The sequence below is a fragment of the Aspergillus neoniger genome (genome assembly GCF_003184625.1).
Source record: "Aspergillus neoniger CBS 115656 unplaced genomic scaffold BO87scaffold_46, whole genome shotgun sequence".
Taxonomy (NCBI): Eukaryota; Fungi; Ascomycota; class Eurotiomycetes; order Eurotiales; family Aspergillaceae; genus Aspergillus; species Aspergillus neoniger.
In genome coordinates, this window is record NW_020291174.1 from 18,642 (window position 1) to 40,120 (window position 21,479).

The 21,479-nt window shown below is 48.4% G+C and overlaps 6 protein-coding genes across 6 annotated transcripts; 5 read left to right on the forward strand and 1 right to left on the reverse strand.

Moving 5' to 3' along the window:
* Positions 1–771: 771 nt before the first annotated feature.
* Positions 772–2,426, forward strand: BO87DRAFT_319340 (uncharacterized protein; the record flags this gene model as incomplete). Its single annotated transcript, XM_025619843.1, has 2 exons — positions 772–966; positions 1,020–2,426. 2 exons carry the CDS (start codon positions 772–774, stop codon positions 2,424–2,426), a joined length of 1,602 nt encoding a protein of 533 aa, XP_025475066.1.
* Positions 2,427–3,309: 883 nt separating this feature from the next.
* BO87DRAFT_462885 (ssDNA endodeoxyribonuclease RAD2) lies at positions 3,310–6,867 on the forward strand. Its single transcript, XM_025629194.1, has one exon. It carries the CDS (start codon positions 3,433–3,435, stop codon positions 6,838–6,840), a length of 3,408 nt encoding a protein of 1,135 aa, XP_025475067.1. The 5' UTR covers positions 3,310–3,432; the 3' UTR covers positions 6,841–6,867.
* An 842-nt stretch (positions 6,868–7,709) lies between these two features.
* Positions 7,710–8,222, reverse strand: BO87DRAFT_401137 (uncharacterized protein; the record flags this gene model as incomplete). The annotated part of the gene is made up of 2 exons (XM_025625585.1): positions 7,710–7,916; positions 8,034–8,222. 2 exons carry the CDS (start codon positions 8,220–8,222, stop codon positions 7,710–7,712), a joined length of 396 nt encoding a protein of 131 aa, XP_025475068.1.
* BO87DRAFT_410369 (LPS glycosyltransferase) lies at positions 8,066–12,327 on the forward strand (the record flags this gene model as incomplete). Its single annotated transcript, XM_025626323.1, has 6 exons — positions 8,066–8,492; positions 8,660–9,214; positions 10,905–11,198; positions 11,261–11,404; positions 11,456–11,517; positions 11,583–12,327. Exons 1-6 carry the CDS (start codon positions 8,376–8,378, stop codon positions 12,325–12,327), a joined length of 1,917 nt encoding a protein of 638 aa, XP_025475069.1. The 5' UTR covers positions 8,066–8,375.
* An 831-nt stretch (positions 12,328–13,158) lies between these two features.
* BO87DRAFT_447542 (uncharacterized protein) lies at positions 13,159–16,363 on the forward strand (the record flags this gene model as incomplete). Its single annotated transcript, XM_025628264.1, has 5 exons — positions 13,159–13,407; positions 13,470–14,096; positions 14,169–14,328; positions 15,165–15,615; positions 15,671–16,363. 5 exons carry the CDS (start codon positions 13,159–13,161, stop codon positions 16,308–16,310), a joined length of 2,127 nt encoding a protein of 708 aa, XP_025475070.1. The 3' UTR covers positions 16,311–16,363.
* A 1,113-nt stretch (positions 16,364–17,476) lies between these two features.
* Positions 17,477–20,717, forward strand: BO87DRAFT_368616 (SDR family oxidoreductase). Its single transcript, XM_025621942.1, has 10 exons — positions 17,477–17,789; positions 17,841–17,908; positions 17,974–17,979; positions 18,044–18,261; positions 18,317–18,724; positions 18,810–19,055; positions 19,115–19,138; positions 19,544–19,641; positions 19,727–19,804; positions 19,879–20,717. The coding sequence occupies exons 1-10, from the start codon at positions 17,728–17,730 to the stop codon at positions 20,576–20,578; spliced, it is 1,908 nt and encodes a 635-aa protein (XP_025475071.1). The 5' UTR covers positions 17,477–17,727; the 3' UTR covers positions 20,579–20,717.
* The last annotated feature ends 762 nt before the right edge of the window (positions 20,718–21,479 follow it).

A 21,479-nucleotide genomic window follows, 5' to 3' on the forward strand; every position in this document is an offset into this window, starting at 1 on the left:
AGAGTAAGAGAATCCTCCGCTTCTTGAAGAAGCTGGTTCAAGATGCCGTGTAGTACGGCGGGCATTAGCGGCCATCGAGTAAAAGCTTTTAAAGTCTTTTTAACTGCCAGAGTATAATCGATCAGGACTTCTGTGAGGGGGCGGGTCAAGTCCCTGGCATCACGTGAGGCTGCTTATCGGCCTGGTTTGCCTCCCGTCCCTTGTTGGGCCTATCTGCGGAGTAGTGTTATTAATCATTATCATTATTAGCACTTTAATTAATATTATTTGCGCGGAGATCATGAAGACCAGGTTGGGGCTCCCCATCGGTGATCTTCCGTCCAGCTCTCCATAAGGCCCCAAACAACGGGATGCATGATATAAAAAGTCGCGCGTTAGATCTAGTGGCTGCCACTTGATACATGAGGCATCAGAACTAAATCAAGCCCAAAGTATGCATATGTATCTACAAAGTATAAGGGACCCGCATGAACCCTCACTGCGCGTACAACACGAACACAACTGTCTAAAAACCAACCGCGACTTTTCTTAACATTTGCCCCTATTACATTCGCAACACGCCGAAGAAAGGCAGAAGTTTTCTTAGGAAAGCTGGAGAAGGACCATATCATCACGTGAATCGCGCCACTCACATGTCGATATGATAAGCAGGGCGGTGGAGGCCAGAAAATCTCCCGCTATCTCCGCATTTCCCCAAATCCTTATGATCACCTCAACTCAGCTATTATTTGTATCAATCGACCGTCCCGTGTCGATATCCATGCTGCTTCTATGTCTTTAATACTCGGGCGCGTCCCGCGCTTTCTGTCAGTACGGCTGGCTACTGTCGCACATGCTAAACCGAAACCAAAAGCGACATCCCTGGTCCGACTGATCTCCCAAAACGCAGCTGCATCATCGAGAAGCACTGAGGCTAAAGATCTTCCGTTGGCATATACCTGGCTAACAAGAACGCCGGGCCAAATTGTGAGAATTGCTATCTTCCTATGATCGTTCCCATTGACTAAGGGTTTCAAGAGACACCAGATGACGTCCTTTCGAGCGTATCCCCCATTCCAGAGTCCCTCTCGTTAAACTCCGTACCTGTCCTCCTAGTCACTTCTGCATTCGCCCACTGGATTGATGTGTCATCGAACCGCTTTCTGGAGCAATTGATCAACTCCTTATATCCATCTACACCCAACCACGAATCGTCAGGACCTCTCCATGCCATTGTTGCCGTGGTCGATAAGCTACCCGACCTCCGCGCCAGGCTCGAAGGGCTTGTCGACAGCAAAACTTCATCTGACTCTGATGGAGTTTCGTTCTTGCTGGTAAAGGCAGATAGTATACAGGGAACCATTGCTGCGCCTCGTCGTGTTCGGAATATGGAAGCTGCAGAGTCCAGTCTGGTCTTTACACTTCAACACAACACATACTCCAAGGCTTTGCAGAGGTCGACTCATGAACTCGGACTGCGTCTTGCCAATACAATATTCATCAACGGGAATGATACCACTCTTTTTGCCACGCGTTGGACCTATACGCCTTCTCAACAATATACCTTAGAGCAATCAGTGAATCTCTCGAATTGCACGGTGACCTCAGCGGTCGCTTCCGTCCAAAACTCATTTAATCTACCGCTCTATCCTGTTGGCCAACGAAGGAGAGTTATCTCAAGCATGGGAAATATCCTTCGTCAGTTGGCAAAACATCTGGATAGCCAATCAACGGAACCAATGCCAGCTTCATCTGAACTGGAAAAGGAACTGCCACGCTACATTGAGGAACACGGCATTGTTGATCGAAGGGTTTCTGTTTGGGCCCTGATTGAGAACTCCGAAAAGGGCTTTCAATTGGAAAACAACGCTAATATGCAGGAGAGCCTCGTAAAAGCAATCCGCGCAGGAGGCAAACTCCATCGGGTTATGAGTGGTGGCGGTGGATGGGGAAAGAAACAAGGCCTTCTATCTTTAGACCCTGAAACTACTTTCATTGAAACAGACAATAATCAGGGGCGCCTTGGCCTGGACGATATCTTCGCAGACCAGGAGACTCAAGCGCTCTCAGATATATCTACCCCGCCGCCTGCTTTTTTTGAGATGCCACAACTGGATGAAAGTATGTCAAATTTGTCTCAAGCTGCAGGACCGGGTGACTATATTCAATTCTTTGTTTCTGTGGAATCAGACCCTGCCCCGAATCCTTCTTGTCAAGAGGGGAGCATTCGGTTTAATTTCGGCATTGTTGCTGATTCCGAGGTCATTCCCAGCTCTTCCGATGGCGTGGTGAAGGACCTGGGTATTGTACCTCAGTTCTTTGGTGCGCTATCGGAGAAAGCAATCACTTATTCGCAGCCTGTGGTCGGACCAGAGGCCTCTAATTCCCTCAAATCAAGTGCTAAATTTGATATTCCCGGGTGCCACGTGGCGTTAGTGGTGGAATGATTGATTTGTGTGCAATATCACATGTATCATGGGAATATCATTATGCACAGGCACAGTACCCGATCTCCATGTCCATTGCCTCTTTTAATTTTACGGTCTCATCTTTCGAACCTGACTGTATCTACGGACTTATACTTCTACATCTCCTAATTAGATCGCAAACATGACCATCCCCGCCCATACATAGATTCCCGATACTGATTCGTCATAGAGTTATGTTCTTCCATTAAGGGGAATCAAGAACACACGCCCGATAGAACAAGACATACACCGTTGATCTACTGGTTTGCTTTTACAGTACGCCAAAGCACTTCATCAATCAAAGACCTCACCATCGCTCCAGGCTGGGCTGCCGTACCCTGTATCAGCAATGTCCGGGAGGGATTGTGACTGACTCCTACAGGCTGACTTGTAGACGGAGGGTTCACGGATTCTATCCTACAAATTTGAAAACGAACGTGAAACTGAGGGTCACCATCAAGATAAGTGGGGCTCATTTTTCAATCTTTGAACCAAACCAGAAAGGAGCATCGATTGAATCTGGAAAGACAAGCTGTAGGGCATAGTAGCGCACCCAGGTGGGAACCAACCAGTTGAATGGAAGCGCAAGGATAGAAGAGAGCCGGATTCAGAAGACATGAGTCCAGCAGAGTCACCACAGTGATCAGGGTTGTGGGAGAGCTACTTTTGCATGATCTAGATATTCCCCCACCATTGGCTTGCAAATTTTGCTTTTGACATACATTTATGAGAAATGCATCAGCCCCTGAAGCCATAGTGTCGGCTCCGGTCATATAATTCACGTGATCTGATACCAGGCAGTATCACGTGTCACAAAGTGTCCGATGACCTCATCGACGCCTCCCGACTGCAGTTGATCCGCGTCGTCCGAAGTCGTCAAAACAATCGCCTAGTAGGTTTCATCTCATACAACGTATATGACGTGTAAGTATTCGGTACTTGGGTACGGCTTCACAGCCCATAATATCGGGACTGCTGAAGCAGCATGGGTGTCCATGGGCTCTGGACGGTCGTACATCCTTGTGCACGGCCCATCAAATTGGAAACTCTCAATAAAAAGCGCCTGGCTGTCGATGCCTCGATATGGATTTACCAGTTTTTGAAGGCGGTACGCGACAAAGAAGGCAATGCCCTCCGGAACTCTCATATCGTGGGCTTCTTTCGCCGCATATGCAAGCTACTCTACTTCGGAATCCAGCCCGTCTTCGTGTTTGATGGTGGCGCTCCGGTCCTCAAGCGCCAGACTATAGCAAACCGGAAGAAACGGCGCGAAGGTCGGCGAGAAGATGCCGTGCGGACCGCTGGAAAGCTGCTGGCTGTGCAGCTGCAAAGGTCTGCTGAGGAAGAGGCGGCTATCCGCCGGAGGGGGAGAACGGAAAATGAAGAGGAGGTGCCGGACAACCCTGTTTATGTCGGTGATGCTTTCATAACCGAACAGGAAAAGAAGCAGACGCGGTCATTCAAGAAGAAAGACGCCTATCATCTGCCGGATTTACAAACCAGCCTTGAAGAGATGGGGGCCCCCAATGACCCTCGCATCATGTCACAGGAAGAATTGGAGGAATATGCGAGGCAATTTCATCAAGGAGAAGATATCAATTTGTATGATTTCTCGAAAATTGACTTTGATAGCCCATTCTTCGTCAGTCTCCCGACGACGGACCGGTACAATATCCTCAATGCGGCCAGACTCCGAAGCCGTCTCCGGATGGGGTACTCAAAGGAGCAACTAGACAGCATGTTTCCTAATAGAATGGCATTCTCGAAGTTTCAAATCGAGCGTGTAAAGGAGCGCAATGACTTAACCCAACGACTCATGAATATCAACGGCATGAATGGTGAAGATGCTCTGTACAAATCAGGACATCGTATTGCCGGAGAACGCGGGAAGGAGTACGTCTTGGTGAAGGATGATACCATTGAAGGGGGCTGGGTTCTGGGAGTTGTGGGAAACAAAGAAGGCCAGGAGGACAAACCTATCGATGTTGATCAGTATGGTCAGCAGCTTATATTCCCTGACAAAGAGGATAATTCGGATGACGATGATGGTGGCTTTGAAGATGTGCCTATCGAAGGATTGAACCGACTTCCTAAGCTGCCTTCCCTCCAGAAAGGGGTTTTCGACAAATCAAACAGGAATCAGATGCGTGATAGCTTGGATACAGGAGGCCCCGAACTGCAGGAAGTCAACGATGACTCCCTTTTCGTGGAAGGTGGTCAGAACGAACTAGCGAAGCATAACCACCATACCACAGATACATTGTTCGATGCCACTGGAGATGATGATGATGAAACGCTTCAACGAGCGATCGCGATGTCTCTCCAATCTGGTGTTGGTGCCGATGTCGATACCAACGATGATGATCTACCTGAAATCCAGCTTAACCAGAACTATATGCCTCCAACTATCCACGAGGCCCCCGCAGACCTTACTGATCATAGTGATGACGAAGGAATGGACTTTGTCGCCGCCTTAGCACAATCTAAGAGAGTAAAGAAAGCACCGCCCAAAGTGGCAGGTAACCCCTTCGATGGCCCGCTACCCTTTGAATCACTTAAACCGTTCAAAGCTGGAAAGTTAATCAACCGTGGTAAATCCGCTGAACAAGAAACTGGTGCAACCAAATCCGACAATGGATCAAGTAAGACGAAGGATATCCAGATACTGCCGCCGTGGTTCTCAGGGCCATCGCAAAGTGTCAAGGATGCTGAGTTCGTCAGTGATGAGGTTCACCATCGTCCAGTGGTGAAGCCGCCTAGTGAGCAGGATGTACCAGATCACGTGTTCATCGTTGGCGATGAAGAAACGATGGGGGATCATGATTCAGGGGCTTCAAAGGGCTCAAAACCATTCATTGACTTGGAGCCGACTCCTCAATCGAACGGTGGTGGTCAAGAATCTCAAATCAAACTCGAGGTTAGACCACAAGTAATTCCTGTCGAAGCACAAGCTACTGAAACAAAGGAGGCCGAAGCTTTGGAAGCACATACGGGAGATATCATTCCAGTGGATGCGTCCAATCTCTCCATGACGGAGAAACACATCTCCATTGATGATGAAACAGATTTGAGGCACCCCGAAACGTCGCCCTCGCCTGAGTTCGAGGATGTTGTCATACAGCCAGATAACATACCCACGGAACCGAATACCCTGGATCAATTAGACCAAGTGGAAGAATATTATGATGACGACAATTTTTCAGATCCTGAAGACGAGCAATTACTCGAACAGCTTGCGGCTGAAGGGGAAGAGCATGTACGCTTTGCAGCGACACTAAACTCTACTTCTCACACCGAACTTCCATTTGACTACGAGCAAGAGCTAAGACAGTTGCGGTATCAGCAAAAGAAGGACCGCCGAGATGCAGACGAAGTGTCACAAGTCATGATTACTGAATGCCAGCAGTTGCTGCGGCTATTCGGTCTTCCATACGTCACGGCCCCTATGGAGGCTGAAGCCCAGTGTGCAGAATTGGTTTCACTTGGCCTTGTTGATGGTATTATCACCGATGATAGTGATGTATTTTTATTTGGAGGCACACGCGTCTACAAAAACATGTTCAACCAAAGCAAGTTTGTGGAATGCTACCTCACAACTGACCTAGAGAAAGAGTACTCTCTGTTCCGCACCAAACTCATCAGGCTCGCCCATTTATTAGGGAGCGACTACACAGAAGGAATCCCCGGCATCGGACCTGTAACTGCTTTAGAGATCCTCACTGAATTCAGGACCCTGGAAGAATTCCGTGATTGGTGGACGCAGGTGCAGACAGGACTCAATATGGGCAACGATAGCCATGCAACATTCTACAAGAAGTTCAAAAAGCATGCTACAAAAATCTTCCTACCACCATCTTTCCCCGATCCCCGAGTCGATGCCGCGTACCTGGAACCAGAGGTGGATTCGGACCCGTCTCCCTTTCAGTGGGGAGTGCCCGACTTGCATGGTCTAAGGGACTTCCTTATGTCAACAATTGGCTGGAGTCAAGAACGCACTGATGAGGTGCTGGTGCCCGTAATTCGCGATATGAACCGCAGAGAGCAGGAGGGCACACAATCGAATATTACTAGTTTCTTCAGCGGTCCGCAAGGAGCAGGTGCTTTTGCACCGCGTGTCCGCAGTGGTGGACAGACAAGGATGGAGAAAGCATTTAGTCGACTCCGGCAGCAAGCTGTATCTGTGGAACAGGCTGATTCAATTGGCATAGATAGTCACTTGCATGATCCAGCTGCAGATGGGTCATTGGAGAGCCCAGTACCATCAAATCTGGCGACAGGGAAGGAGACGCGCCCCAAACGAGGGCGTCGTGGAGCACGAAATGCACCGGATGGGCACGATGATATGGCGGAGAGGACTGCTACCAACAAAAAGCGTCGGACCCGCGCCAAGTAGATAGTTGATCGCAGTGATGTCAGGACTATAATGATGTTTGACAAGTGGCTACACGCTGTTGCTATTGCTGTTCCTACTACTGAAAAATATATTGATGGTAGTGCGGCGGGTACCTTAGTAGTCATCTAAGGCCTTAGGATCTTTGTGTAGTATCGGTGTATTCTGTAGTAGTTGCTTCGAGCTGTTCTAGCATTCAATATGCGAGAACTAGTGAACTCGTCTACTCCGAGTAGCGAGATATCCACCTGCAAGACCCCTGGATGGTGGGGCAACTTGGCCTGACCGACACGATCTATTCATTGCCATGGATGACCGGAACTGCCAGAGTCGCTAGCTAGGTCAAGAGAAAGACTTTGCCTCATAGAGAAAGGTACGCACTGCAGTAACCGAAGTACCACTATTATTGCCGTGTAGATAGTGGGGATAGTCCCCGTTAGTAGAAGTGGGCCGGCTGGCCTTCCCCTTGGGTAGCTGTCGATTGTCAGCAAGAAAATAAAGCTTGTTATTCCGTACCCAACCCTGAAATGTTCTGCTTGTCATGAAAATGCGAGAAGAGAAGAAAAGAAAGAAAGGTACCTTCACCAGCGCAAACTGGGGCTATAGGTCAAAATCTACCATATTCAGCTTGTATATAAGACTAGTTCAAGTGGTCGATCTTTTAGGAAGCCAATAACACACGTTATCTGTCACGGTGTAACGAGCACTGCTCTATGCTACACAAATGGGGCTATTGCACAATCGATAGAACCCATATCCCAGCCACGGTAAGGTGGGTCGGATCTGATAGTCTTGTCTTCTAAGGTACCCTTCCGTAACCCGTTATAAGGTTTTTTTCAATCTCGGCTATATCTCATATGCCACTCGTCTCATCACTCGGCTATCGTAGGGTCGGTAGATGGCAGCTTCCCCGTGCGTGAAGCTATCCCCATGACACGATAAGCCCTGCCGACCAGCTGATCCTCCGGCACAACCTGCCGAATCGCGTCTAGTGGCTTGGCGATCGTCAATGGTGGACGATCTTGGGGATACGATTGGTGGGGAAGGAAGAGAGCAGAGCCGGGCGGCGCCGCATCGAACTACCAAACCAAGTTAGCGTGGCCTGTCACGGGGTCGGTGTAGGACTTGCCTATTTGGGAACGAAGGGAGGGTGGCAGCATGAATGAGAGGAAACCCAGATAAATATACCCTCTCACAGTCCGTCTCTCAGCTTCTTCTTCTTCATCATCATCTTCAAGCTTAATTGTCAGTTCCATCAAAGACCTCATCTGGTCGGTGTCCTCGCGACTCACCCGCGCTTTCCCTTCTCGACCTGTCCGTCTATCTCGGCTCCCATCAATAGATGGCGCTCTCTCTTTATCCCCTCCGTCGTCATTCTCACGCATATACTATTGCCCTTTCGCAACCTATTCGCAGAGCCAGTAGGAATTGAATGCACTTATCAAATACGTTTTTCGAATCATACATCATAAACTCAATATCTTCCCCAATCCAAGCCCAATCCAATCACGAGAACAAAGCAAACAAACAAACCCAATATGGCCATCGAGATCCTTCCCCTCACAAAAGAGGACATCCCCTCGGCCGTAGCATGCATACAGAAAGCGTTCGCCGACGACCCGTACTTTCACTGGGTATTCAACAATAAATCCGGGGTAAGTAGCCCTCCGTTCGAGGACCTTCCAATCTCGGTTAGAGATACCAGGTACCTCGAACGATGTACAGACTGAGCTAGACTTGTACATGTAGAATCCCGCTCCCTACTCTGCACTGTCAGTCCCAGCTCTACCATATAAATAAAACTAAACAAAATTATGAACAGTTCGACATTCACCGCAACGCTGCCTCTCTTGCTGCACACTTCCTCTACGGCCTTTCCTGCAACGAGCCTATTTTCGTGGCCAAATACACCACCAACACCCCCAGAGACAAGATTCCCACCGATTTCCCCGTCGTCGGAGTCTGCTGGTGGTACAGCCCGCAACCCCCGTCCGAGCCTGTCCCCTGGTCCGTCTGGGCGCAAGACTGGATCCTCTCCTTCCGCCAGCTGTACAATAACATCCGATTCGGTGGCCGAGGTGGCCTTAATGTCCGTCGTTACTGGCTCTGGAAAGCCCGACAACAGGAGACTCACGACCGAGTTTGGACTGATCCCCGCGGCTACTACTTCTGCAATGTGATCGCGGTCGACTCCTCGATGCGAGGAATGGGGCTGGGTCGGAAATTGGTCGAGGTAGTTAGTCAACAAGCTGACCGAGAGGGCATGCCTTGCTACTTGGAAAGTTCCAAGGGGTTCCCAAACCTGATAATCTATGAGAAATTGGGGTTCGAGATGGTCAGTGAGATTGAGTGTGTGGACGGCAAGGATAAATGCAAGGTATGTGAGACTTTTCAGCTCTTGTTGGGTTTCTTATGTCGCCGTGTGGGTGGGCTAATGAGCACAGCTGTATTGTATGATCCGTCAGCCAAAGATAAAGGCGTAGATGAGATCGTAGATGTATGCCTTATTATCCAAATAGCATGCAACATCCATGTCTACTACTACCATTTCTACAGTGAAAGGCGTTCAACTCCCAAGTATATCGACGCTATATGACTAAAATATCTAACGTGGAGGGGGAAGGGAGAGAAGGTGGCAGACATGATTTCCATAGTTCAGACTACCAAGGATTTGGAGCGAGTGACAGATACTTTTGTCTGGCTTGAGATGGTGGAAAGTCACCTTCCATCTGCTTGGATGACTAGCTCCGAAATATATTTACCCTGAGCCAAGTTGGTACTTAGGAGTAAGATACATCATAGGAAATCCTTCGATAGAAATGATTTTAATATGATTTATGTAGTTAAAGTTTACCTTATCTGTAAAGTGTGGCATCCGAATCAGGTCAACTTCAATTCAGATCGCGCAATTCTAGGATGCTCTCTAATAAGCATAAACACCATCCGCAACACGCTAGCGGTTCGTATAATCGCAATAGGAAATTCTTGGCGGAGGTGTTGTGAAATTTACAAGAAAATGCGGTATCCGTGGGTCATAACCCCATGCGGTGATAAGACAAATTTGTGAAACCATTTCAACACAAGTGGCCCTTGTGGCGCAATCGGTAGCGCGTAAGACTTGCAAGTACTCCCGAGGACCCCTTTACAGCAAACACGTTACTAACTATCTCCGCAGCTAGATTGAGATCTTAAGGCTGTGGGTGACCCCCACCAGGGGCTTTCTTTCTTTCTTTTTTTTTTCCCACCCCCCTTTCCCACCTTTTAACACGGTACAAGTTATATGCACTGTTTGCATTCTTTATTTTCTTTATTTCCTTTCTACCTCTTTCCATCGCGGGGGTGGCCTCTCTCAGATGCTTGTTCATCTGACTCCAATCACCAACCTGGTAAATGCAAGCCGAGTCTGCCCTGAAGTAGAGCCGGATTATCCAAGAACGCAGTAGCGAGTAGAACTTGTGCATACCTCCGACGAGTTCCGAAGAACCAACTAAACATTAAGATAACTAACTAACAATTAACATAAGTAATCTTATCGCTCTGAATAATACACTAGGGACTTAAGTTGCATTTCTTTATACTATGTACCTTAATGATGATTTATAAATCCCGATAAATATAATTGTCAATTCGTATAACCACGAAGCTAGCTTGCAGTTCTATTTACGCCGACTAGAACTGAGTGGATCAATGCATGGAATTACTGGCCGAGACATGATAGTGTTACTGGACAGAGAATATTCTATATTGTTTCCTGTATGGTGGTGTAATGATCCTATGGCTCGAGACCACTCCCAAGGCTATTATTAGGGCCATCTCTGATCCATCCCTAGGCGACCAGTTCCTCATTCATAAACTTAAAAGAAAGTCTTTTGTTGCTGCGGGGCTACCTTGGATCTCCACTACATCGTATCCATGCCGGAGTGACGATTCCCGTTTTCAGGAAAGATGCTTCTACGTACCAACCTGCCGTTCCTGAACAAAGAATGTGGATACAACCCAAAACGTCCAGCTTTTCTTTCTTAAGGTTTACCCATATAATCCCAAAATAGTGACCCATGATTACCAAGAGACTTCACGAGAAGGCGCAAGAAGTGTGCAGTTTGCTACATGCAAGATATTTCACCTTGTTCAATGTCTCCTCTCACTTTGTAGACCATCTTCAACTGGCGCCAGTTCTCAGCATGATTCGGGGGAAATCCAGATTTACGAAATACATTGTCGCTGCATTCGCCAGTTATATTATCCTCACTCTTTTATTCAGTGGTACGGGGGAAAAGTATTGGAAACAGGACTGGGTGAAGATCGCGCGGTCCACGTTAGAGGATCGGGCGCTGGAGCATATTCAAAATGAGACGCTTGGGGTTTGTTCCGTTTTACATTTCCTGATGATGTCCGTTACGTATTTACTAACGGTTTTCGACAGTTTGAACACATTTACGCCATTGGGCTGAAAGAACGAACAGATAAGCGCGATTTTCTCAACCTCGCCGCGTCGATATCCGGGTTTCGGGTCGAATGGATAGACGGGGTACACGCAGAGGACATGAGCGAGAAGGCTCTGCTCAATGTACGCTGTTTTGTGTCTGAGACCTATGACCCTAGTTGACAACTCTGTTAGGATAACTTATTAGCACCATCCGAGATAGGATGCTGGCGCGCTCATATGAACGCTTTGAGCAAGTCAGTATGCTCCTTCGTCATGCGAAAACCCTATCCTGTTATAAGCTGACATTATCATGATATAGTATGGTCCAAAACTCCTACTCAACAGCACTTATCCTTGAAGACGACGCAGACTGGGACGTTAGCATTAGGCAACAACTCCGCGAATTTGCCCGAGGCGTACGCGCGTTAACCAGAAATGCCAATACGACCAAGAGCGCTCCATACGGCACCAACTGGGACATCCTCTGGGTGGGCGGATGCGCTTCATCTGCCGCTCCCAACGAGACGCAATTCTATGCCATCCCAAATGACCCGACTGCCCCCAGTGTCGATCACCGTGGTACGTGGGGCGGCCCCCTCGACTCATGGAAGGAGATTTACCCTGAGACGTCGACTCGTTTCATTTATCGGGCCGATATGGGCTGCTGCACCTATGGGTACGCGGTGACCAAGCGAGGCGCAGAGAGGATCCTAGCAGCCTTAGCGGTCGATCGGCTCGTGGCTGCAGTGGATAACTCCATGGCTGATATGTGTGGTGGTAAGGATGGCCGTTCGCAGATCGAGTGTTATGCGCCGTTTCCCAACATCATCGGGACGTACAAGGCAGCCGGTCTTGCGTCGAAGGATTCGGACATCCGTGAAGGCAGCGACGAGTGGCACGAGGCACAGGCCTGGAACCTCATGTACAGCACCCGACTGAATATTCATCGACTGGTGGCTGGTAGGGATACTGTTTATGCCCAGTATGATGAGGGTTTTCCTTGGTCGCGGCGCGTGTTGGATTGGAAGGAGTTCGAGTACCCGAGGGGTTATCTAGTTTCTTGAGCTTGTTGGTACATATTTGCTAGCGTGACTTAAAGTTATTATATCCAAGAATGTATAGTCCCTTGTTTAACCCTTAGCTATGGCTTTCGTGTCTCCAATAGATAAGAAGAGCCCGGCCCAGATCGCTTTTGCTGCGCAGTCCATGGAACCTGACCCGTACAACAGACCGATCTCTCTTCCAACCACAACGACCCAGCCAAGTGAACAGAGAACCCCAAGCTCAATTTCCACGAAATTCATAGTTTAAGCTTACAAAGTCTGGTCCCTGACGGAAACAGGAGAACCACCCCCCTCTCCCAAGGTTTACAGGAGCCGTACGAACCCACATTCCAGTGCCCGCAACCATCCCTATCTTACTTCCGTTTCCGGCTTCGATCCAGGTTCTCCGCCCCCCCCACTGGCGCACATCACGAGTACGAGAAGTAACTATAAAGTGTAACATTGAGGTTCCTTTCTGACCCGCTCTTTTCTCAATCATGTGCCTTTGGATACGGTAGAGCACACTCGCACAAGTCTGGGTCGTGGGGCCTCATGATGTTTCAGTGCGTTCTTCTGTCTAGCACCACAACCTCTGGGTCACTCTAGACATCATGTACTTGGTAGACCTGTTGGACATGACCTGTAGCGCCACCCAACCAAGGTAGATGTCATTGAGAGAAAGTGGAGTGGATGGTGGTAGAGTTTCTTTCCTTCCTTGAAATAGAGATCCCTGGTGCATACATAGCTTTTAGGACCCGGGGATGATATGCTGTGTTTATTGCAGAGCCTCACCCTCTAGAAAGCAACACGATTCGCTGAACCGATCCAATTATACTATACTGGGTTTTCAACATGGTTGTTGCAGAAACGAACCCGAAGGACGATGAGTGCAAGGGTCTATTGACTTCGATAAGTTGCACTCCTGCAAGCCCACCACCACCACCACCCTCATCATCGGACGATGTGAAGCTGGAGCTGGGATATTATTCATATGAGGACGAAAAGAGGCCTGGGGCGTTGTCTGAAGAGCCGGAAAAGCAGATAGGAAGTGTTGGACTTCTTGTATGGATGACAATTAATATTGTCGCGACTGTTGCTATTGTAAGTTTCTGTCATGCTAGACATGAAGATGATTATTACTAGTTACTGACACACTCAATCAGGTCTTCACTAACAAATCCATCCTCTCCAATGCATCTTTCCGCAACTCACAAGTATCCTTCGCCGCCTACCATTTCACCATCACCGGACTCACACTATGGCTAGCATCGCGGCCATTCTGCGGCTGGTTCAAACCAAAGCACGTATCACCCTATCGAATCCTCCACCTTGTTGCGGCCATGTGCATCCAGGTCATTTTTCAGAACCTGGCTTTGGCTTATTCGTCGGTTATCTTTCACCAGCTGGCGCGGCTGCTCCTTACACCTGCTACGGCGTTGTTAAATTTTGTGCTGTTCCAGTCCAGCATCCCCAGATCGGCGTTCCTTCCCCTGGTCCTACTCTGCACGGGAGTTGGCATCGTCTCGTACTTTGATTCACTACCGTCCGCGAAAGGCAACGATACTACGACACCAGAGGGTATTTTCTTCGCTTTGTCGGGTGTGTGCGCTAGTGCACTGTACACGGTCTTGGTGGGCCGGTATCACAAGAAGCTGGAGATGAGTAGTATGCAGCTTCTACTCAATCAGGCCCCTGTCAGCGCGGCTGTCCTGCTGTGTGTTGTTCCGTGGATGGAGACGTTTCCGGAGGTTGCGACTGTCCCTGGTTCGTTGTGGACTTCGATACTTGCGGTAAGTTGACTTGGTCGTTTCTTTGTTTGACAATGAATAAGTGTAGAGAAGTGGCTGATTTATGCTTTGCAGAGTGGAATATTCGCTTGTCTGGTGAACCTGTCTCAGTTCTATATAATTGATGCTGCTGGGCCGGTTACAAGCACGGTGATCGGACAGCTCAAGACGTGCATCATTGTAGGGTTGGGATGGGTGCTGAGTGATCATGAGATTCTGCGGCAGAGTGTCGCGGGTATTTTGATGGCTTTGACGGGAATGAGCTTGTAAGTTACCTTGTCTTTCTGGTTACTCTGATATAACTGACTTCCTGTAGGTATATGAGGATAATTTTGAGGCACCAAACATGATAAATATGGAATCTGAAGGTGTATACTCCGCGGAGGTTGGCATTGGGTGGATTGTACTAGGATGGGAGTGGATTTGGGGTACATATGCTCGTGTTCGAATTTCTTTTTCCATTCACAGAAAATGTGGCATATAACTATACTGTTTGCAATATCCTGGACAAGCTTGGATCGAAGAGTGCTTAGAAGATGAGATATAAGTGTATAACATCAAATGCAATACTATCTACAGCATCTCAAACGAACGGTATCGATTGAGCCATTTGCTCGATCGAAGCTGTCGGAAAGAGAAAATGGCTCCCGAATTCCCTACCCTTATGCCTGTCGCTCGAAGTAAGTTTTCAAATTCTTTGAAAATCAAGGAACCATCCGCCCGGTCGATCAGTAGGTGCGAGTGGGTCGTATTCGTGTGATGAACGTTTTCGGCAATGGAGCATCAGTGGATGTGACGCTGAGGTACCTGGTCCAAGTAAGACATATCCGCCTTGACTCCATCACTGAATACGAAGATTGTTAATCCACCAATGCCCACCCTGCCATTGTACATGGGACCATGTCCATATTACCTGGCCCTGGTCCAAGATTCTATCTAGGGTGAGGCGAGAACAACTTCAGGGTGGTCTCTTCTATGACAACCCCCAAACCACATTATCGCCTGATCATTGCCCCGAAATTCGAAATCTTTGCCAAATCGCCCTGATGATACTTCAGTCATCTCCTCGAGGATCCTGCCTCCAATGGCTCACATCCCAATTTAACCGGCGTCGATTTCAGCTCTCGTTCGCCCTTGCCATTGTTCTTCTCCTCTCATACCTCTTCCATCTTGATGTCCTCCCAACCGACTATGAGGCCCCCTTCAAAGACCACTATGCTCGCACTCTTTCAGCACGAGAGCTCCTCGCCCGTCCGCTCTCCCAAGATCTCACCACCATCCCTAAGCTTATCCATCAGACGTGGTTCCCTGCCGGTAGCAACATGAGCGACGATGCCCAAACCTGGGTACGAACAATGCGCTCGCAGAATGCAGATTGGGAGTATGTACTATGGGATGACGAGACGAACCGGATGCTCGTGGAACAGTACTTCCCTTGGTTCCTGACAGATTACAACCGTCTCCCCAAGGAGATCCACCGAGCAGATGTGGTTCGCAACCTCTACATGTACCTATTCGGAGGGTAAGTCACCACCGAAACTATTAACCTCGCATTAGCTAACAGCAGTAATCTCTAGAATGTACGCCGACGTCGACACAGAAGCTCTCCGGCCCGTGGAGCCTCTCTTCACCAGCCATTCCACCACCCTTGCCAAGCACAGTCAAATCCTCTCCTCAGGGCCACGCAAGAACGACCATGAATGCACACAGCGCGGCTTTGTCGGCCATATGGCACACAAAGAAGGATTGGATGGCCCCGCCGCCGTCCCTAATGGCTGGATGGCATCACCCCCCGGCCACCCTTTCTGGCTCCTGCCTGTGATCCACGTGATTGAGAATCCCAACGGGAACGGCGATGGATCTGTTGAGTCACTTACGGGGCCTGGGGCACTTGGTACTATGCTACACAAGTATTACGAGGACTTCAAGGATAGTTCGGTGCGGACGCATGTGTGTCGAACGGTGCGGCGGTGGTCACCTGCGTGGGACCTGTACTGTGGACCAGAGGGCAGTGAAGATGAGGTTGGGGCAAAGGCTGATAAGATGGTGGTGTTGCCGCGACAGCAGATCTATCCGTATAGCTGGGCGGATGATAAGCACCCGGCGTGCCTGGCGGCGTGGGGCAATCCGGACTTCAATCCGGATGAGTGTAAGCGGTGGATTGATGTGGATGAGTGGCCGAGTTATTTCATTACATATTGTACGCATTCGTGGTGAGAAAGCATGGAAGTAAGTAGGATTTGATGTGCTGGTTTCTGGGCAATAGACCGATTGGTATTGTGGATTGGTGTTTTAGGTTGATAGTTTTCTTGTTTAACAATAGTTCAAGCTTTTATGGTTATGCTGATCGGAATGTATGGATCTGCGTGAAGAGAACTGCCATTGTATGGCTGGCACAAGCCATGTGTTGTCACTCTTACTATTTGACATACAGAGCCAAGAATCTTCGCTTGTGAATATGCTAGCTCCAACATAAAAGACTATTAGCCAATGTCTCAATAGTGAATAGATGTACGGACATAAAGACTGAAAGGTTTGACACATTAAGTTTTTGCAGGCTCCAGCTTAAGGATGCCCATTCCCAAAACGGAACAGTCACCCTTTCCCGTGCTCTGATTGGTCAATTGGGTCAATGTCCGCAAGCGTCAGCCCTACTCGATTAATAACTATACTACTACTAGACTAGTATACAGAATACAGTTAGAACATCTTCCGAGCTTCCGGTAGGCAAATGGGTTGCCCCGTCAAGGTTGGCCAACTTTCACCAGACATTCTGTTATTTTCTCATCCAGTCTCACCCCATCCCTGTTAGTCGGACAGTCTAGCTCAACGACGTAAGCATGGCCAAAGAATACTATCTAGTTAATCAGCTCAGCTTACGATCCCCTGTCTCATCCTAAAATCTATTTGGAGATCCACCCGCTCCGAAGTTCCCCCATTGCCCCTGAATCCGGGTGTTAATCATCATCGATACCCACAATGACTATATTATTGAGAGTTGGATTGCTACCCGGCCCCTGATCCACCAGCCCCATCCGAGATTCCTCAGACTCAGATCGTAGCAAATGGAACGTGTGCGCGACAACCTAAGCTAGTCCCTCGTAAGTAGCCGCCAATGGACCTGCTACACATAAACGCCCCCAAAACACTGGAGACCAATCAGATTCCCTTCATTTGGACCCCTGCTACGACCTGACCAATGAAAGCAGCTTTTAAATGGCCGCCTACGGACCTGCTGAAGCTTGATTGATGCAGCTGTGCAGTTGCAATGAATGAATCATGCAGAGTAGGGTTACACCCAAGCCTTCCTCCCACGGATGAGACCCCGTCAAAACCCGCAAACGTCCCAGGGTCACACTCTCTCCTTCGTTTAGCCCCAGACCCTGATTTTCTCGGTCCAGACTATCCCGGCGTTACAATGGTTGCCAGTTCCATGGAAATAGACCTAGCACCTAGCAGAAGGAAGTAGTGCTATCCACCACTACTAGTACTAGATATATCCAGGTTTGACCGTGTGATGGTTCTTTTGGCGGAGTGAAACGCCCCTAATGGCCACCTCGCGCTTCTTTGGAGACACTGTTTATTAGTATTACTTTTGTGTCAACTGGAAGGCCCGTTAGAGTCCCTCCCAATAATGGCGATCCTGGATATTCCGCCCAAGGAGGCTTCAGTATGGCCTGTTACTCTGGGCATTCTGTATGTAGTCACCAGTCAGCCAAAATCACCAGCGTTAACCATTAAATGTAGGTCGTGGGTGTTTTGGTCGAATTTGACCATTTTATTCAATAAATGGGTGATTGAGTCCACTGAATTTAGTACGTGAATTACTCCATTCCACTGTACTCATTATGGATCTGAGCATCCAACTAACATAATCCAGGATACCGTGAGTTTGTCTTTATGATGTGAGGGAGTGTATCAACACAGTCTAATCAACAATTCCAACCCAGCAATCATCCTAACAACATGGCATCTCGTCTTCGCAACCCTTGCTACTCAACTTCTCGCCCGAACCACCAGCATGCTCGACGGTCGCAAGAGAATGCGTATGGACGGCCGAACCTACGTCCGCATGATCATCCCCATCGGCATTCTTTACAGCGGTAGTCTCGTCTGCAGCAACATCGTCTACCTCTACCTGAATGTTTCCTTTATCCAAATGCTCAAAGTACACCTCCCATCGCCCCCAATATGATTTGTCAATACTAAGGAATCAAAAACAGGCCTGTGGCCCAATAGTAACCCTCCTCACCAGCTGGGCCTGGCATGTCAAAACCCCGTCGCTCGAATCCTTCCTCAACATCCTCCTTATTGCCTTCAGTGTCGCCCTCGCCGTCGCCGGTGAAGTCCAATTCTCCTGGCTCGGCGTCATCTACCAACTCGCCAGTCTTGTCTTTGACGCCAACCGTCTTGTCATGATCCAGATCCTGCTGTCAGACGAGGGCCAGAAAATGGATCCCCTGGTCACACTGTACTACTCTGCACCGGTGTGCGCTTTCACGAACTTTATGATCGCGTTTTATACTGAGCTGCGCGGGTTCAGTTGGAGTGTGGTTGGGGAGACTGGGTTCGGGGTGTTGTTAGCAAATGCCGCGGTGGGGTTCATGTTGAATGTGTCGATTTTTGTTTTGGTATGTATATCCCTTTTCTTATTGTTTTTGGCTGGTGATGAGGTGGTGATTGTATGTGAGTGCTAATGAATCTGCGTATGTCTAGATTGGGAAGACATCCGGTTTGACTATGACGCTGGTTAGTGTGCCGAAAAACATCCTGTTAATTGTCTGTTCTGTGGTGATTTGGGGCACGCAGATCACTTCGCTTCAGATGGTGGGATATGCGATTGCGCTGTTAGGGCTGTTGTATTATTCTCTGGGGTGGACGACTATTAGGAGGACATATGATTCCGGGTATGTCAGGCTGGTTGGGAGACAAGTAGAGAGGGTGGAGAAAGAGGAGGAAAATGTATAGAGTGGAGGAGATGCGGTTTCTTGATGGCTTTTGTTTTGGTGTTGTTGATTGAGGGTTCTAGGTTGGCGTTTAGAGAGGTATGTAATATAAGATAATATCATACTACTTGGGTATGTTGGAGTCTCTGAAATTATAAGACTATATCAGCCTTAGGTGACTACATTCTTGGGCTAATAAGCAGCGAAAGTCTATGAAGATCGGTATGGAAACCTTGACTAGAATCTACAGCAACTCGCAGAAAGAATGCTATGAATCAGCACACTACTAAAATCACCTCAGTACCCTATAGGTACTTCAGTGTACGCATCATGAAAACACTAAGTTGGGTTATGGCTTGTGCCGTCCGCACTTTCCTTGATCGTGTAGACTCAACTACAACTCGATGCGCTATAACCCTTTCAATGGTCCTATGGTAATGTCTTTCTATGTATATAGCCAGTTAACCATTGCGATCTAATAAGAATAGTGCTAACCTACAGTAGCTCGGCGCTGCACCGTCGGAACAAAGCCCGGGGAGTGGATCCATAATGTCGCGGGGTTGGGACCGGAATTGCGCCGACCAGCGGGGAAGACTCTACGAGTAAGCAGTTCTACTATATCTACCATCTTTTCCCAGAAAAATCCATTAGTAACATTTGAATATTCACATCTTTCTCACCCTCAAGTCTCCTTAAGAAACTTACCATGGACCAACTAAACGACATTGGTGGCCGATTAGCCCTTATCACCGGCGCCTCAGGAGGGTAAACTCTCTTCCACCCCTATCCATACCACACTTGAAGTCAACAAATCCATTATTAACAGACAAATACCATAGAATCGGCGCCGCCTGTGCCCGCCAACTAGCTGCCAAAGCCGTGCACTTAGCCCTCACCTACTCATCTAACCCGACATCCATAACCACCCTCCAGAAAGAGCTCCAAGCCCAACATCCCACCCTCGTCATCACTATCCACCAAGTCGACGTCTCCTCACCCGCCCAGATCACCACCCTTTTCACCGAGATCCAATCCCAACACAGCAACCGCTACCCAGACATCCTCATCTCCAACGCTGGGTACGGCAAACGCGTCCCGCAAGTATGGGACATCACGACGGAGGAATTCGATTACACTCTGACCGTGAATCTACGGGCCTCGTTCCTGCTCGTCAAGGGGGTAGTCGAGCACATGAAGGCGCAGCGCTGGGGGCGGATCATCTTCATGTCGTCGATTGCGGGGTATGGGGGTGGCATTAATGGGTGTCATTATGCGGCCTCAAAGGCAGGGTTGACGGGGATGATGAAGAACCTGGCAACGAGGTTAGCAGAGTACAATATTAGTGTCAATGATGTTGCGCCGGCGATGATTGGGGATACAGGGATGATCCCTAATGCTGAGTCCATTCCGGAGGTGGCAAGCACGATTCCCCTAGGGAGGTTGGGGTTGCCGGAGGAGGTGGCTAATGTTGTCACTATGTTAGTGAAGACGGGGTATATGACTGGGCAGAGTTTGTTGTTGGCGGGAGGGCTGAAATGAGCATGGATGGGTTTCTTCGGTTAATATAGATGTATGGATTCAATTCAACTTCATCTTCATGTTCTTTGACTTCATCGCGCCCGCTATGTATATTTGTATGGTGGATGTGGGCTGTTTCTCTGAGGATTGTGAGCACGAGCACTATTGTTTCTTTCTGGTTGCTAGCTCATCTACTGTATGGTTATCGCATGAGCAAAGGGAAGGTATACCTAGAGAATTTACCGTTCCACAACCAATAAATGAGTAACTTACTAGTAAACACACGCGAACATGATGATGAAAGCACGTACTACTTAGCTAAGGACCCATAGAACACAACCAGTCAGAGAGCAACAATAGCTCATCACAGCACGAGAAAGTACATTTGACAAAAACACAGACAAATGTCAGTCATTACTATTAGATTGTTAGATGTGCCCTTGATTCCTCAACTGTATCGTGAAATTCCAATGTTCCAAACAGGCAGTATTAATCCTATGTTACATCGTCTATTTCTATGACACCGTGAGTACTGAAACAATAACCAGTTATTATCTGTCAAGACGAAGGGACAAAGATATATGGATTTGATCTATCTAGATTTCAAGAAGATGGTTGGTCGGTTGGAAGAGGTGGTGGTCAGAGGCCACGCAGGAAGAAGAAGCGAAGGATCAGCTGACAGCTGCCTGGCTGCAGTAAATGTCTCAACATTATCTACTACCTCTTACCTTCCGGGCGAGAGGGGAGGTTGTGATCCTGGAGGGAGATGAGTATGTGTGGATGGGTAGTATATAGTATACAGCCATCGGGAAGCCGTCATGCTGACATCATTGCCGTTGCATCGCGACGATTTCGATCACATTTCCATCGCGAAGAAAAAGAAAATGGCTACAAACTCACAAGATCCAACAATTTGAACAGT